At 43.6% G+C, this 15,358-nt stretch overlaps 1 protein-coding gene across 4 annotated transcripts in view; it reads left to right on the plus strand.

Moving 5' to 3' along the window:
- KLHL13 (kelch like family member 13) overlaps nt 1-15,358 on the plus strand; it is an 84,234-nt gene that overhangs the window by 21,175 nt on the left and 47,701 nt on the right. For 2 of the 4 annotated variants that reach the window (XM_048514477.1, XM_048514479.1), the window contains one exon: nt 3,532-3,603. The exons of the other annotated variants lie outside the window; for them this stretch is intronic. In XM_048514477.1, coding sequence (XP_048370434.1) covers nt 3,532-3,603 — 72 coding nt within the window. The remainder of the gene's footprint in view (nt 1-3,531; nt 3,604-15,358) is intronic. 4 annotated transcript variants of the gene reach the window in all.

The raw sequence follows: 15,358 nt of genomic DNA on the forward strand, positions 1-15,358 counted from the left end.
CCTATCTACGCTTGTGTCCACCTCTACTTCCACTGGCAATAAAGAAGAATTTCATTTTATCTGTTATGTACCCATTGGCTGTTAATTTAAGAGGGTGCCCTTGAGTTCTAGTATTGGCGATGGAGAAAAAGCTCTCTATCTACCCACACATGATTTTTGTACCATGATCCCCCACCATTAGTCATCTCTTTTCTAAACTGAAAACTGCCAGAGCCTTTCTTAATGGGAAAGATGCTTCAACCCCTTATTCAGCACTGCACTGTTTTCCTTTTCTGTATCACATTGGTCTTAAAGAAGAAGCATATGTGTGTTTATTAGTAAGTCATGATATATTCAATGGCTCTTACACTTTAGTAATAGTACAGTCCAAAACAGTTATACCCATCTAAATCTGTTGAACTCAGTGGACTTAGAAGGGTGTAACTCTGCCTGGGAATTGCTCTGTAATTGTCTGAGCCGTTGAAACTCCTTGCTCTGCTGCTTTTCATGTGTTATCAGCTGGGTCAGTTTTTCTAGCCTCTCCGCCATACAGTGCTTATGGAAGCAGATCAAATGCTTGATTTGCATTTTCCATCGTGCAGCTAGTGCACATGATAAGGTCTGTGGCTGAGACCAACTTAAAAGCGCCTATTCTGTAGGGTTCAGATGCCTGTGTGCTTAGACAATGAAATAATCCCATTTTAGCTCTGGGCATGAGGAGTGTGTCGTGCCAGACCGAATGCAAATTGCCGTGTAGCAGCTGGGTTTGTCAAGAGCAATTTTGAGCTTAGGGGGTTTGAAGCAGAGGGAGAAAAGTTTCCTCTTTCCCTTCTTCATACTTGTTAAAAGCTTCTAAGTATTTGTTTTTCCTTGAAGCAATAAAGGTCATTTACACGTGCAACTTCTAGTGCTGATGTGAAATGTAGATTTTTGGTTAGAGCATGCAACACATTTTTTTTTCAAGGACTTGGCAGAGTTGAAAGAGAGAGACCTGCCAGGAGAGTTCTGATATTCCTCTTCTATGTTCTGGCCTTGTTAATGATACATCTCTCTGCTTTTAATGAGGGAATATGAAAACTTGCAGCAGATCTTAGTTATGTTTTTGCTCGGTAATTTTTTTTGGGGGGGATGTTCTAAAACCATACTTGGGCAAGCACTGCTCTGCATAATTCAGAATGTTTTCTCCTAAAAGAAAGAAAGGGTATTATAAAATTTGTCAGAAAATTACACACATCAGGCTTTTGGTCAAGTGTTTTGTGTAAGTTGAATAGAAGCATTTTTGCAAAAAATCTATGTCTTTATTAGTAGCATAATCCGCTGTGTAGCAAATGCATTTGTTTATGCATGTAAAAACAAAAAAAATCACTTTGTGCAAAATAGGAAAATATGTAAAAACGCTATAAAGCAAAATTGGCATAAGAACATAAGGGGCCTGCTCTATCAGACCAGTGGTTTATCTAGTTCAGCATCCTTGTCTCACACAGGGGTGAATAGGGGTCCTGGAAAGGACCAACAACAGGGCATAGACCATGATGTGTTTTCCTGATGTTGCCACCTGTTGCACACATGTTTGGGAAGCATCAGTTCCATCGTAAATAATCTTTGTACTTCATTTACAATCTTTCTCTCTTGTCAGAGCTGTCTTTTAAGCCAGGCAACCCCATCCAACGGGCCAGGCATGACTGTGACAGTCCTCCACTCGCGTGTTGGCGTGGGGAGACTTGAAAGGCAAAAAAGACTCCCCACAGCCAAGAAGCCCTTATTGGGCTTAATGGACTTATGCCACCTCTTTGGTGGCATAAGTCCTAAGTCCAGTCTGTGTTGGCTCCTCCCTGGACCCGCCCATTCTATGATGGGGGAAGCACAGGGATGCTGGCGCTGTACCTGGTGCTGTGTCCCACTGCTAGGGAGGGCTTTGGCAGCCGCACAGTGGTGCATTGCCCCCCCCCCCCCCGAATGGGGCCATAAGTTTGTTTGATATGGCTTCTAGGTGGGCAGGTTCATGGTCAACTTCTGACCTTTACACATCTTTAACCTTGTAGGGCAGGTGTGGCAGGCTTGGGGTTATAGTGAGAGAACTTATTTTGAAGTGTGTGTGTTCACATCTTGCCAGTACCTACAGATAGAACCAAGACAGCATCAGATGTAAGAAATGAGTATGATTTTGTAGAGGGATAGGTAGCAGAGTTGTCCACACTCCTGTTATAGTTTTCCATTCTATGTGTGCTCCTTTCCCACCTCCTGGGCTTGCAGCAGTTTAATCTATTGCGTTGCATATAATTTAGGCGTTTGGTGCCACTCTCCCCTCCTGAATACGGAGATTAATGTGTTCTCCTTTGCATATATGAATCAAAGCAGCACGTTAAATCCTGGGTGAGTTCCCTGTGATTGAAGAAGGAGAAACAAAAGCTTTCTATTTGCTAAGATCTACATTCTTTGATACGCCTCTTGTTGGAATCTGAACATTGCTAGCTGGAAGAGTGTCTTTACAGTATTTTCTGAAGACCCTTTAACTGGTGATCGCTTTTATGACCGGCTTCTTTTGTCAGCTTCTTTCCTGAGTTGGAGGGGATGAAAGTATAGAAACAAGCACGGTCTCTTTCTTCAGTTTTGAGCTTTAGCTCCCATTTGCAAGAGGGATGTTTGCTCACAGAAACAGGAAACATGGCTTCAAATAAGCACAAGCTTGCTCACCAGTCAAAGCCCATAGGACAGAACCTAGCTTTTTAAGTGCGGGTCCCAGAGCTACTCTTCAGTGCTCTTCGGGGAACAGGGTCTTCGCTACTTGTGGCATGGAGGGAATAGTAAGGAACACGTACACCATTTTAGCAGGAGGGTAGATGAGCCCAGTACACAAAGCTGTCTTTAATAAAGAAGCCAGTGATATCTCCAGGGCTGTTACAGGTCTGCTTTGGCAGTCGAAAGGAAACCTGATCAAAGCTTTAAGCTGCTTTATCAGGCGCATTTTAGGAGACGAAAGTGCAGGCCAGAGAGCCGTCTCTCTTGTGAAGAATGATGTTCTCTGATTCCGAGTATTGACTCTTTGCCTACCAGACATCCTTATTCTACCAAGTCCTTTGTTTAAAGGGTGTGATTTTTGTTCTGGGAATGATCTTAGCACGCCGGGCCCTTTTGAGGCAAAGGGAGTGTTCGCTTTGTTTGCTGATCTTTGCATCCAGAGAGTGGAAGGCTATTTAAAATATTAGAGAGTGGAAGGCTATTTAAAATGCACACTTGACAAAAAAAGAAAGAAAGAAAAAAGGAGCGGTCTGGCAGCACTGTGCTGGGGTTGACCCTGCTGTGCTTTGCTGAAGAAAAAAACCCATTGTCCAGCACTTCCTTGTCCAGAAACAAACGCTTCATTTTCCCAGCTAAACAATTGATGGTGTAGTTCCTGTGTAGTTGGCAGTGTGATTTCATCGATAATCTCCCCGCCCAGCCGCCCCCATGAGCCTCACTCAGATGGTACGTTAGGATGGCATGGTACATTCGGGTACCACGCTTCCTTCCCGAGAATCAGAACATTAAAGTCTTATGTCCTTTGGTCAACAGGGGAGTTACTAACATTGACGGCATGGATCATTCTGTGCTCAGAAGGGAGGTGGCAGCTGTACTTCATGACAGGTATGTGTGTGCTTGGGGGGGGGGGCTTTTTTGCTGCAGAACCATTGACATTAAAAAGTTAATGCTGCTGTCTGATTGCCAATGCTTGCTGCTTCCAATCTTCCTTTTGGGCATAATATATTCCAAGAGCTTTAATAACATCCTTGTTTAAAAGTGTGCAGGGTATGGTCTGAGACGCTTATTAGGGCACTTGACCTTACTCCCAAAAGTTATGAGATCAGCGGGGTGTGGTCTAACTAGGCCTCCATATAGTTGTCAACAGGGACTTGATTTGGGCAAGTCTGAGGCAGCTGGGCATTGATTTCTGGGCTGCAGCATCCAGTAGCAATAGGATTTCCTATACCTTTTCAGTATGTTGCAAATTACTTTGGATAAACTCCAGTTTGCTGGGCATCCTCTGGTTACTGGAAAAGCTCAATTCAGAGGTGCACAAGTCTTTGGTGCACAAGTCTTTGCACTGCAGAGGTGCACAAGTCTGCACTGCAAACATAATTTTTTAAAATTTTGCTTTTATAAATAATATGCACATTGTATCCAAAAAAAGGCAACACATCAAACAGGTGTCCAATACATCAACCAATATTGCAATCAAGCAGTAATTCAACTTCCGAGAGTGCTGAATACTGAATAGGCCAGAAAGCATCTTATAAACTTTCAAATTGTTTTAATATTATACTTCTCATCTAAATATACAGACCATTGTTTCCATTGATTTCTAAAATTAAGATTGTTTTCCAGTTCTCTATAACCCAATATTTTTGCAACCGTAACTAGTTCTAGCACCTTCATTTGCCAATCCAGTGTGAGATTGGCGGGGTGTGGTCTAACTAAACCTCCATACAGTTGTCAACAGGGACTTGATTTGAGCCAGTCTGAGGCAGCTGGGCATTGATTTCTAGGCTGCAGCATCCAGTAGCAATGGGATTTCCTAAAGTACACCTTTTCAGTATGCTGTAAATGACTCTGGATTAACTCCAGTTTGCTGGGCATCCTCTGGTTACTGGAAAAGCTTGATACAGAGGTGCACAAGTCTTTGGGATCAGGCTGTGCACTGTAAACATAAATGGACTGACTTGTTGGCGTTTTCAGCCTGTAGCCTGTTGTGATGTTCTTGCCAGATCAGAGGTGTTATATACAATGCCAGTTTGGTCTGAAAACAGGATGTGAAACTGGAAGCTGAAAAAATAAAGGATTTGAAGTGAGAAATGAGGCCTGTGTTCATAATTTGAATTGGGGGGGAAGGGCGAAAAGTTATGTTCCCATCACTGGAGTCTGTTTTTGCTGCCAAGTGTTAGCAAAGCATTTAAAATCAGTAATTTTGGCAGAATCACTGGAAATTATGCCACCTCCCCTCCCCCAGTTCTATTGCATTTTGATCTTGTCTTTGAAAATTGCAGTTTTTATGTGTCAGTCACTCCCAAGGCAGTGTCCCTTCAGACATACCCATCTGCTGTTCATATAAAAGGTTTAAAATCTTCCAAATAGCCCTGTATGTTTCAATTGTAGCCTTTGCAGATGCACGTTTTGCTTTGCTTTCCCCTGGCTCATTGGTCAGCTCCTTTGGGCACTTGCAGTTTTGAATGGTGACTTCAGGTCCTCTTATTAGAAACCTGCTTCTAGCTACAGAATTCACTGTGAAAATGCCTTTGCAGTCCTGACAGGCATCATCTGTATCTCCAGCCATTTTTTCCTTGTCCAGTGTAAAAACTGCCTTGACCTAAAAATGCGGCTTTCACTATCTGAAGGGTTCCTTCTGATTTGAATATATTGCTCACCTGCATGTGCTGCTCTGTGAAAACGTAGTTCACGCACTGTTTGCATGGTAGGTCCCAACTGTCAGGCTTGTGGCACTGTTTCATAGCTGCAGGTGCCATTTCCGTTCCAGCCAAGGATGTGGCCTGCAACTCTCATTAACTTTGATAAGGTCAGTAGTTGAGACTTTTACATATAAGAGGCATATTTGTTTTTTTTTAAATGTCCTTAAAAAGGTGCATTTGGGGAAGCAAGAAGTTAAAGTTCATGCTGTGTGAAGACTGAATATTTGCCTATTCAAAGCCTTCTGGCAGCAAATACTTGGTTAGCTTGTCACCTTTTTGTTTGCATTGTAAATCCAGCTTGGTGCTAGAGGCACATAGATTCACTGTTCTGGGACCCATCAACTTTCATGCCTGGGCTGGGTTAGGATTTTGTAGTCTCTGTGATTGCAGTGGGCCGCTGTCGAGTCGAAACGGCTCCTATACATGAAAAGGTCACATCTGAGACTTAATCTTTGGCACAGAAGGGGAAGGTCTGGTTGGGGACTGAAAGTTCATGCTATATCATGGCCTGACCGTTGTCTACTCAAGGCAAGTGCCGCTGATTCCCTGGAAAGAGGGGCCACTTTAAATGATCTGCCTATGGAGATTCATGGATCCAACTGGATTCCAGAATGCTCTGAGGGATTCTAGGATTTCAAGTGAATGCTCTGTTGAGGATGCAGTGGAAGCTTGGAACATGAAGCTTCTGTAAACTGTAAACAGGGTTGCCCCTTGTTGACCTCTGTCACCCTCAAGGCAGAACCTGGTTCCTTGGATTATCACTAGTGACTTGAAGAGGGCTATGAGACATCATATAGTGGTGTTGGTAGAAAACTCAGTGTGTCTACAACAGTTCTCATTGGAAGATCTATGGGACAGCAGTGATAGAGTGATAGTGGTAATGAAATTTTATTTCTCTTCTGTCATTGCATTGGCTACTTTGGAACCAGCTCAGTTTGTCAACACTTTCTGACACCTAAATCTTGAGCATTTCATTTCTCAGGAACAAATGATTAGATGTGACACTTTTGCAGAAGTTCTTTGCTGAAAAAAAATCTCTCAAATACATTCTGATACGGTGCAAGTTGTAACATGGTTCAGGGTCATTTTGACCCAGCTGACAGAATCTCAGGATCTGTAAAGGCCAGCACTTGTTCTCTGGATCTTGATTGCTGAATTCATGTCTGGTGAGGCTGTTATTTCCTTAAATGAATCACTGACACAGGCATATTCCCTGGGCTTCTCAAAGGCTTTCCCTGGCTGTTCCATCCAGTACATTAAAGACTTTTGCTGAAGAAGAATTATGTAGCCAGTTATCATCCACCTCTTGCCCTTTCTGGGCAAGGTGATTAAGAGAGTGGTCTGGGCAAGGTGATTAAGAGAGTCCAGCCAGGTCTTCCTGGCTGGACTATGGAACAGCTAGGCTATGGGACAGAGATACACTGGTGGCTTGAGTTGTTGATCTCCATCTGCATATAGACAAAGGCCATGCCTGCTCTTTGCTTCTACTGGAACTATTGGCAGACTTTGATATGGAGGCCCATGCCATCACGTTAAGACATTTGGGGATAGAAGTAGGGATTAAGGGATGTGCTTTGGGTCAAGTTGTAAATGATGTAGAACCTATTTTGTGGAGTTTCTCAAAGCTCATGTCCCTATGCTATTCAATCTCAATGTAAAGCCCTTAGATGACGTCTACTTGTACCCTTCCTGGCACCTAAGTCTCTTTACAAAGCGGACAGGACCATAAGAGGTTGTGGGCCACCAAGTCTTCTGACTGACCATTGGAAGTTTGATTGACTGCAGAGTTTTATTAAAAATTGCTTTGGTAGCAGCTGCTGTCACAGCACCAGGGTCTTCACTGAGTGATTGAAAGTAAGCTATGGCAGCCGTTGTGTGGTTGGCTCTATCTTCAACAGCAGTCATTTTATGGCTGTTCCTACCATGCAGTATCAGAATTTTAAAGGTGCCCACAGGATCAAGAATGTTTGCTGTAGAGGTTCCGCACTGGTGCCTAACTGCTGTGATTAAATAACTATAGGTAAACAAGTTGAAGCTAAATTCTGATGAGATGGAGGTGATGTGGCTACAAAGGTGCAAGTCCTGAAGGACATCGTGCTTGCCGTGTTTGATAGGGTCCAGCAGCGGATATTGGACGATTTGATTAAGAGCTAGAGGGTTATACTGGGTCCAACTTCATTGCTGGAAAATCAAAATTTTGCAGCTGCAAACAAGGCATCTTTTTCCTGCTTCATTTAACTCTAGCACCCTATCTTGGTTCAGCTGATCTAGCCACATTCATCCATGCTATGGTTACCTTCAGGCTAGACTGTTATAATGTCCTTTGCATAGGGCTGTCCTTAAAGACAATTCAGAAATACCAATTGGTTCAGAATTGCTCAGTCCAATTATTATTGGAAACTAGGCAAAGTATATATATTACACGCATCATGGTAGTCAATTCATGGTGATCCCATCAGAAGCTACTGAGTTTAGTCTGCTGGACTGAACATCACCTACAAAGCCTTCCATGGCCTTAGATCCTCATGTCAACAGAACCACCTCTGCTTCTGTGACCTGCCATGGTGGCTTTGCTCATCTGTGTGAAGCTTTCTGAAGGTACAGACATATAGATGAATGAAAGGAGTAGTTGCCTGTAGTGTAGACATTCTTTTGTTGTTGTGGCCCTCACCTTATAGAATGTCTTGTCTGGGGAGACAAGGAAAGCTCCCATGCTTCTGGCATTGTGCAAACTGTGTCCAGGAGGACATTTTTCATAAAGGCAGTAGTATAATGTGTTGGTTCAGGAAGCCACTTCTGTAAAGAGAAAAGGATTGCAATCTATGCCATTGCGTATGCCATATGCTATCTGTTTATTGTATGTGTTTTCCTACTTTTATTGCATTGCTTTCTACTTTAATCATTCTATTTTCCACATATCCTGTCTGACATTAGTTTGTACTGTTTCTAATTTTTGTACTTCTATTGCATTGCTTATTAGATTGTATACTATCTTATTATATTGTTTTACACCATGTAATTTGCTTTGAGTGTCCGTGAGAAAGGCAGACAGTTAATAAATAAATAAATAAAACATTTCGGGGAAAACTTGAGGAGCCATTTGGTAGAGAGGTAAATCTGAGATGCGTGAGCCTGGATATTAAACGTGAAACTCTGAAAATATTTCTCCTTGTCTCTGATATCTCGGATATCGTTTTAGGTCAAGAGAAAGTTGATTCCATCTATACCTAATTGATTTCTCTTTCTGTCCAGACATTATAATCTTTTGCTGTTCAACTGTAAACCTCTTCTCATTTATCCATTGTTTGTGCATATTCTTAGAGATAAAACAGTTCTTTTTCTGAAACTGGAGTACATCGGTCCTTACAGCCACAAAAAAAGCCTCATACTTTGGCTCATGTTTATCAGAATATAGGAGGGAAACCAAGAGGGCCTGCTTAGCTGGTAATATTTGTGACAAAACATTTACAGTGCTTTCCCCTGCCCCCAGTGACATAGCGCCAAGGGGTCAGGGGCAGTGGTGGGATTCAGCAGGTTTGCACCACTTCGGCAGAACCTTTGTTAAAATGGTGCTTGTAAACAACCAGTTGTTAAATTATTTGAATCCCACCACTGCTGGGGTGTGTGTGTGCGCAATGCACCGTGGCGTGTTGGGGGTGCAGGGTATACGCTTGCCCTGGGGTTCAGTTTCCCCTCGCTCTGGCCCTGCCTGCCCCCAAAGTAACTAAATTGAGGAAGGGATTCTGATTTCTTTTTCTTTTGAAGACTGGTATTTGACTCTGAGACTTCAGTTCTATTATTGGCAGGCTGATGGCAGTAATGAGTAAACCCTGTGTGTGAAAAGGTGTGAGTGGATAAGCTGGGAGAGGTCAACTCCAGTTTGTGGCCTGGCAGCTTGAGTCCTGGCCCAGATGAGTAAATCACTCATTCCAAATGGCAAAAACAAAGGCCCAAGGGAGATCATTTTACCAAAACTCTAGCCATGGGTGAGACTGAATCTGATTAAAACAACCCTGTGGATCTTTGCCATGGAAGAAGCACCGAGCAGCATCTACTTCTACCCACGCGCACACATATATTCCAGGAGGAGTTTCTACCAGGGGGCCTCTAAAAGCAGCTGCACTGGGCATGCTCTTTGAAAATTTGTGCCTCCTCCCGCGCCCCCCCCCCCACACTTACTTTTGTAAAACAGCGCAGGCTGGAGAAGCGACCTGTTCCCTTTAGGCTGAAAACAGCCTGGTGGGAACTGCACTTTCCAGGAGACCTTGCGAGCCCCAGGGTCTCCTGGGAAGTGTGGTTCCCACCCCGGGCCATTTCGGCCTTGGAAGAATACAGGCTTCAGCCTCTCCAGCCCCTGCAATGGAAATAGCAGGTGGGGGCAGGCATCACATGGAGGGGGGTGGAGGCCGGAGAGCGCAGGGAGTGCGTGCGCAGGCGCACTCACAGACCAACTTCACACCTCACAATATAAACTGATTGACTAGTGTGAGAAAAGGCATCATGGTTCTTTTCCCTCCATTCTCAGACATCTTCATGTCAATATCTACAGAGTATCTTTAAGATTTTCTTGTCCTCAGTTTCGAAAGCGTTTTAATTAAGATTTCATCTGGAATGTCTGGATCCACTCGAGCCCCTTCCACACAGGCAGCAACGTGCAGAACGGGCCAAGGTTCATTATTCCGCCTGAGAAACCAGTATAGTGGCAGAATCAAAAGATGAGAAAGAGGCCACAGCATCCACAAAACACGCTGTTTGGTCTCTGCACTAGTTTGGTGTGTTTAATAAGGGAAATAATGTGATGGCTGCTGGGGCTGAGTTTCGGCAAAGGCGTGAGAGAGTTGGTTTAGGCATCATTCTGGACAGTGGTTTGTCTTAACCATATTTTAGAGTTTCCTGTTTTTTGCTTCAATGACACCATGACTTAGAGCTTTTTACTTGCTTTTATTATTTTTTTCCTGTGCAACACTCCCCTCTTTAAGTGCTGTGATCTCTGGAGGAAGAGCTACAGCCATAACTATGGTTTTGTCAATTTAGGTGTTGCAACTAATAGTAATTAAACTGCCCACAAACCATGTGTAAATGTAATGGTTGATCATAAAGAATTTAGAAGCCGAGGCAGGTGCCAACGGTACCAATCCAGTAAAGCGTGATATTTTGGTCAGAAGTCACCGGAGCTCCTCGTGGACGGCTGCATAGCATTTAAGGTTGCAGTTGAATGGCCCCCCTGTCTAAATTGGAATTCTACCCTTCGAAGCTCATTGACTTCTGTGTACTTAACAATGTGTAGCTCTGGGTGCTGTGTGGTTTCCGGGCTGTATGGCCGTGTTCTAGCAGCATAGATTCACTGTTCTGGGACCCATCAACTTTCATGCCTGGGCTGGGTTAGGATTTTGTAGTCTCTGTGATTGCAGTGGGCCGCTGTCGAGTCGAAACGGCTCCTATACATGAAAAGGTCACATCTGAGACTTAATCTTTGGCACAGAAGGGGAAGGTCTGGTTGGGGACTGAAAGTTCATGCTATATCATGTATTCGGACTGTTCACTCAAGGCAAGCGCCGCTGATTCCCTGGAAAGAGGGGCCACTTTAAATGATCTGCCTATGGAGATTCATGGATCCAACTGGATTCCAGAATGCTCTGAGGGATTCTAGGATTTCAAGTGAATGCTCTGTTGAGGATGCAGTGGAAGCTTGGAACATGAAGCTTCTGTAAACTGTAAACAGGGTTGCCCCTTGTTGACCTCTGTCACCCTGCCGCAGAACCTGGTTCCTTTGATTATCACTTCAGTGACTTCAAGAGCTATGAGACATCATATAGTGGTGTTGGTAGAAAAACTCCAGTGTATCTACAACAGTTCTCATTGGAAGATCTAAGGGATACAGTGATAGAGTGATAGTGGTAATGAAATTTTATTTCTCTTCTGTCATTGCATTGGCTACTATGGAAACAGCTCAGTTTGTCAACACTTTCTGACACCTAAATCTTGAGCATTTCATTTCAGAACAAATGATTAGATGTATCACTTTGCAGCAGTTCTTGCTGAAAAAACTTCAAACAAGCACCGAATAATGCTGTAATACGGTTCAGGTCATGTTGACCCAGCTGACAGAATCTCAGGATCTGTCAGGGCCAGCACTGTCTTCGGACTGGACAATGAAACTCGCCCGTGAGGCTGGCTCTTTAAATGAATCACTGACAGGTAGAGACTCCTGGGTTTCAAAGGCTTTCCCCGGCCGTTCCATCCAGTACATAAAGACTTTTGCTGAAGAAGAATTATGTAGCCAGTTATCATCCACCTCTTGCCCTTTCTGGGCAAGGTGATTAAGAGAGTGGTCTGGGCAAGGTGATTAAGAGAGTCCAGCCAGGTCTTCCTGGCTGGACTATGGAACAGCTAGGCTATGGGACAGAGATACACTGGTGGCTTGAGTTGTTGATCTCCATCTGCATATAGACAAAGGCCATGCCTGCTCTTTGCTTCTACTGGAACTATTGGCAGACTTTGATATGGAGGCCCATGCCATCACGTTAAGACATTTGGGGATAGAAGTAGGGATTAAGGGATGTGCTTTGGGTCAAGTTGTAAATGATGTAGAACCTATTTTGTGGAGTTTCTCAAAGCTCATGTCCCTATGCTATTCAATCTCAATGTAAAGCCCTTAGATGACGTCTACTTGTACCCTTCCTGGCACCTAAGTCTCTTTACAAAGCGGACAGGACCATAAGAGGTTGTGGGCCACCGGCCTCTTGACTGACCATTGCGCTTCATTGACTGCCTGGTTAAAAATTGTTTTTACAGCAGCTGCTGTCACAGCACCAGGGTCTTCACTGAGTGATTGAAAGTAAGCTATGGCAGCCGTTGTGTGGTTGGCTCTATCTTCAACAGCAGTCATTTTATGGCTGTTCCTACCATGCAGTATCAGAATTTTAAAGGTGCCCACAGGATCAAGAATGTTTGCTGTAGAGGTTCCGCACTGGTGCCTAACTGCTGTGATTAAATAACTATAGGTAAACAAGTTGAAGCTAAATTCTGATGAGATGGAGGTGATGTGGCTACAAAGGTGCAAGTCCTGAAGGACATCGTAAGCCGTAGTTTTGATAGGTCCAGCTATTGACCATTTGATTAAGAGCTAGAGGGTTATACTGGGTCCAACTTCATTGCTGGAAAATCAAAATTTTGCAGCTGCAAACAAGGCATCTTTTTCCTGCTTCATTTAACTCTAGCACCCTATCTTGGTTCAGCTGATCTAGCCACATTCATCCATGCTATGGTTACCTTCAGGCTAGACTGTTATAATGTCCTTTGCATAGGGCTGTCCTTAAAGACAATTCAGAAATACCAATTGGTTCAGAATTGCTCAGTCCAATTATTATTGGAAACTAGGCAAAGTATATATATTACACGCATCATGTAGTCACTCCGTTGGTGACCTATCAGTTACTGAGTTTAGTTCAAGGGACTGGTCATCACCTACAAAGCCTTCCATGGCCTTAGATCCTCATGTCAACAGAACCACCTCTGCTTCTGTGACCTGCCATGGTGGCTTTGCTCATCTGTGTGAAGCTTTCTGAAGGTACAGACATATAGATGAATGAAAGGAGTGGCCTCGTAGTAGATACATTCTTTGTTGTTGTACTTCACCTTATAGAATGGCCCTTGTCTGGGAGACAAGGAAAGCTCCTACGTTTGTGACAGTAAACTGTGTCCAGGAGGACATTTTTCATAAAGGCAGTAGTATAATGTGTTGGTTCAGGAAGCCACTTCTGTAAAGAGAAAAGGATTTCGCACCCATGCCAATATGCATGCCATATGCTATCTGTTTATTGTATGTGTTTTCCTACTTTTATTGCATTGCTTTCTACTTTAATCATTCTATTTTCCACATATCCTGTCTGACATTAGTTTGTACTGTTTCTAATTTTTGTACTTCTATTGCATTGCTTATTAGATTGTATACTATCTTATTATATTGTTTTACACCATGTAATTTGCTTTGAGTGTCCGTGGAGAGCAGCATTGCCAATAAATAAATAAATAAACATTTCGGGAAAAACTTGAGGAGCCATTTGCAGAGAGGTAAATCTTGAGATGGAGCCTGATATTAAACGTGGAAACTCTGAAAATATTCTCCTTGGTTCCTGATATCCGCTGATATCGTTTTAGGTCAAGAGAAAGTTGATTCCATCTATACCTAATTGATTTCTCTTTCTGTCCAGACATTATAATCTTTTGCTGTTCAACTGTAAACCTCTTCTCATTTATCCATTGTTTGTGCATATTCTTAGAGATAAAACAGTTCTTTTTCTGAAACTGGAGTACATCGGTCCTTACAGCCACAAAAAAAGCCTCATACTTTGGCTCATGTTTATCAGAATATAGGAGGGAAACCAAGAGGGCCTGCTTAGCTGGTAATATTTGTGACAAAACATTTACAGTGCTTTCCCCTGCCCCCAGTGACATAGCCATAGTCAGGCAAGGGTGGGATTCAGCAGGTTTGCACCACTTCGGCAGAACCTTTGTTAAAATGGTGCTTGTAAACAACCAGTTGTTAAATTATTTGAATCCCACCACTGCTGGGGTGTGTGTGTGCGCAATGCACCGTATGCAGGTGCAGGCATACGCCAGTCCTGGGTTCAGTTTCCCTCAGCCTGGCCCTGCCTGCCCCAAAGTAACCAACTGAGGAAGGACTCTAATTTTTTTTTCTTTGAAGACTGGTATTTGACTCTGAGACTTCAGTTCTATTATTGGCAGGCTGATGGCAGTAATGAGTAAACCCTGTGTGTGAAAAGGTGTGAGTGGATAAGCTGGGAGAGGTCAACTCCAGTTTGTGGCCTGGCAGCTTGAGTCCTGGCCCAGATGAGTAAATCACTCATTCCAAATGGCAAAAACAAAGGCCCAAGGGAGATCATTTTACCAAAACTCTAGCCATGGGTGAGACTGAATCTGATTAAAACAACCCTGTGGATCTTTGCCATGGAAGAAGCACCGAGCAGCATCTACTTCTACCCACGCTGCTACACATATGTTCCAGGAGGAGTTTCTACCAGCCTCTAAAAGCAGCTGCATCATGTCTTTGAAAATTTGTGCCTCCTCCACACTTTGAAGAGAGCTTCGAAGTTCTCACTCCTCTGAAACAGCTCGGTGGTCCTGCACCTCCTCCGGTCTCTCATGGTTCCTGCGGGTCTCCGGGCGGCCCCACCCCGTGCCAGCCAGCCTTAGCTGCAGCCAGGTCAGCCTCCCAGCCCCTGCACAAAGGAGGCCATGAGGCAAGTGGAGGCTGAACCTGAGGTGTTTTGGTCATGCTACCTCCGGCCCCAGCCACCCTCTATTATAAACCTATCGCATCCAGTGCATACCCCATGGTTCTTTTCCCTCCATTCTCAGACATCTTCATGTCAATATCTACAGAGTATCTTTAAGATTTTCTTGTCCTCAGTTTCGAAAGCGTTTTAATTAAGATTTCATCTGGAATGTCTGGATCCACTCGAGCCCCTTCCACACAGGCAGCAACGTGCAGAACGGGCCAAGGTTCATTATTCCGCCTGAAGCCAGTATGGTAGATCCAAAGATGAGAAAGAGGCCACAGCATCCACAAAACACGCTGTTTGGTCTCTGCACTAGTTTGGTGTGTTTAATAAGGGAAATAATGTGATGGCTGCTGGGGCTGAGTTTCGGCAAAGGCGTGAGAGAGTTGGTTTAGGCATCATTCTGGACAGTGGTTTGTCTTAACCATATTTTAGAGTTTCCTGTTTTTTGCTTCAATGACACCATGACTTAGAGCTTTTTACTTGCTTTTATTATTTTTTTCCTGTGCAACACTCCCCTCTTTAAGTGCTGTGATCTCTGGAGGAAGAGCTACAGCCATAACTATGGTTTTGTCAATTTAGGTGTTGCAACTAATAGTAATTAAACTGCCTAAACCATGTGTAAATGTAATGGTT

Source organism: Sphaerodactylus townsendi, linkage group LG13 (genome assembly GCF_021028975.2).
Source record: "Sphaerodactylus townsendi isolate TG3544 linkage group LG13, MPM_Stown_v2.3, whole genome shotgun sequence".
Lineage (NCBI taxonomy): Eukaryota > Metazoa > Chordata > Lepidosauria > Squamata > Sphaerodactylidae > Sphaerodactylus > Sphaerodactylus townsendi.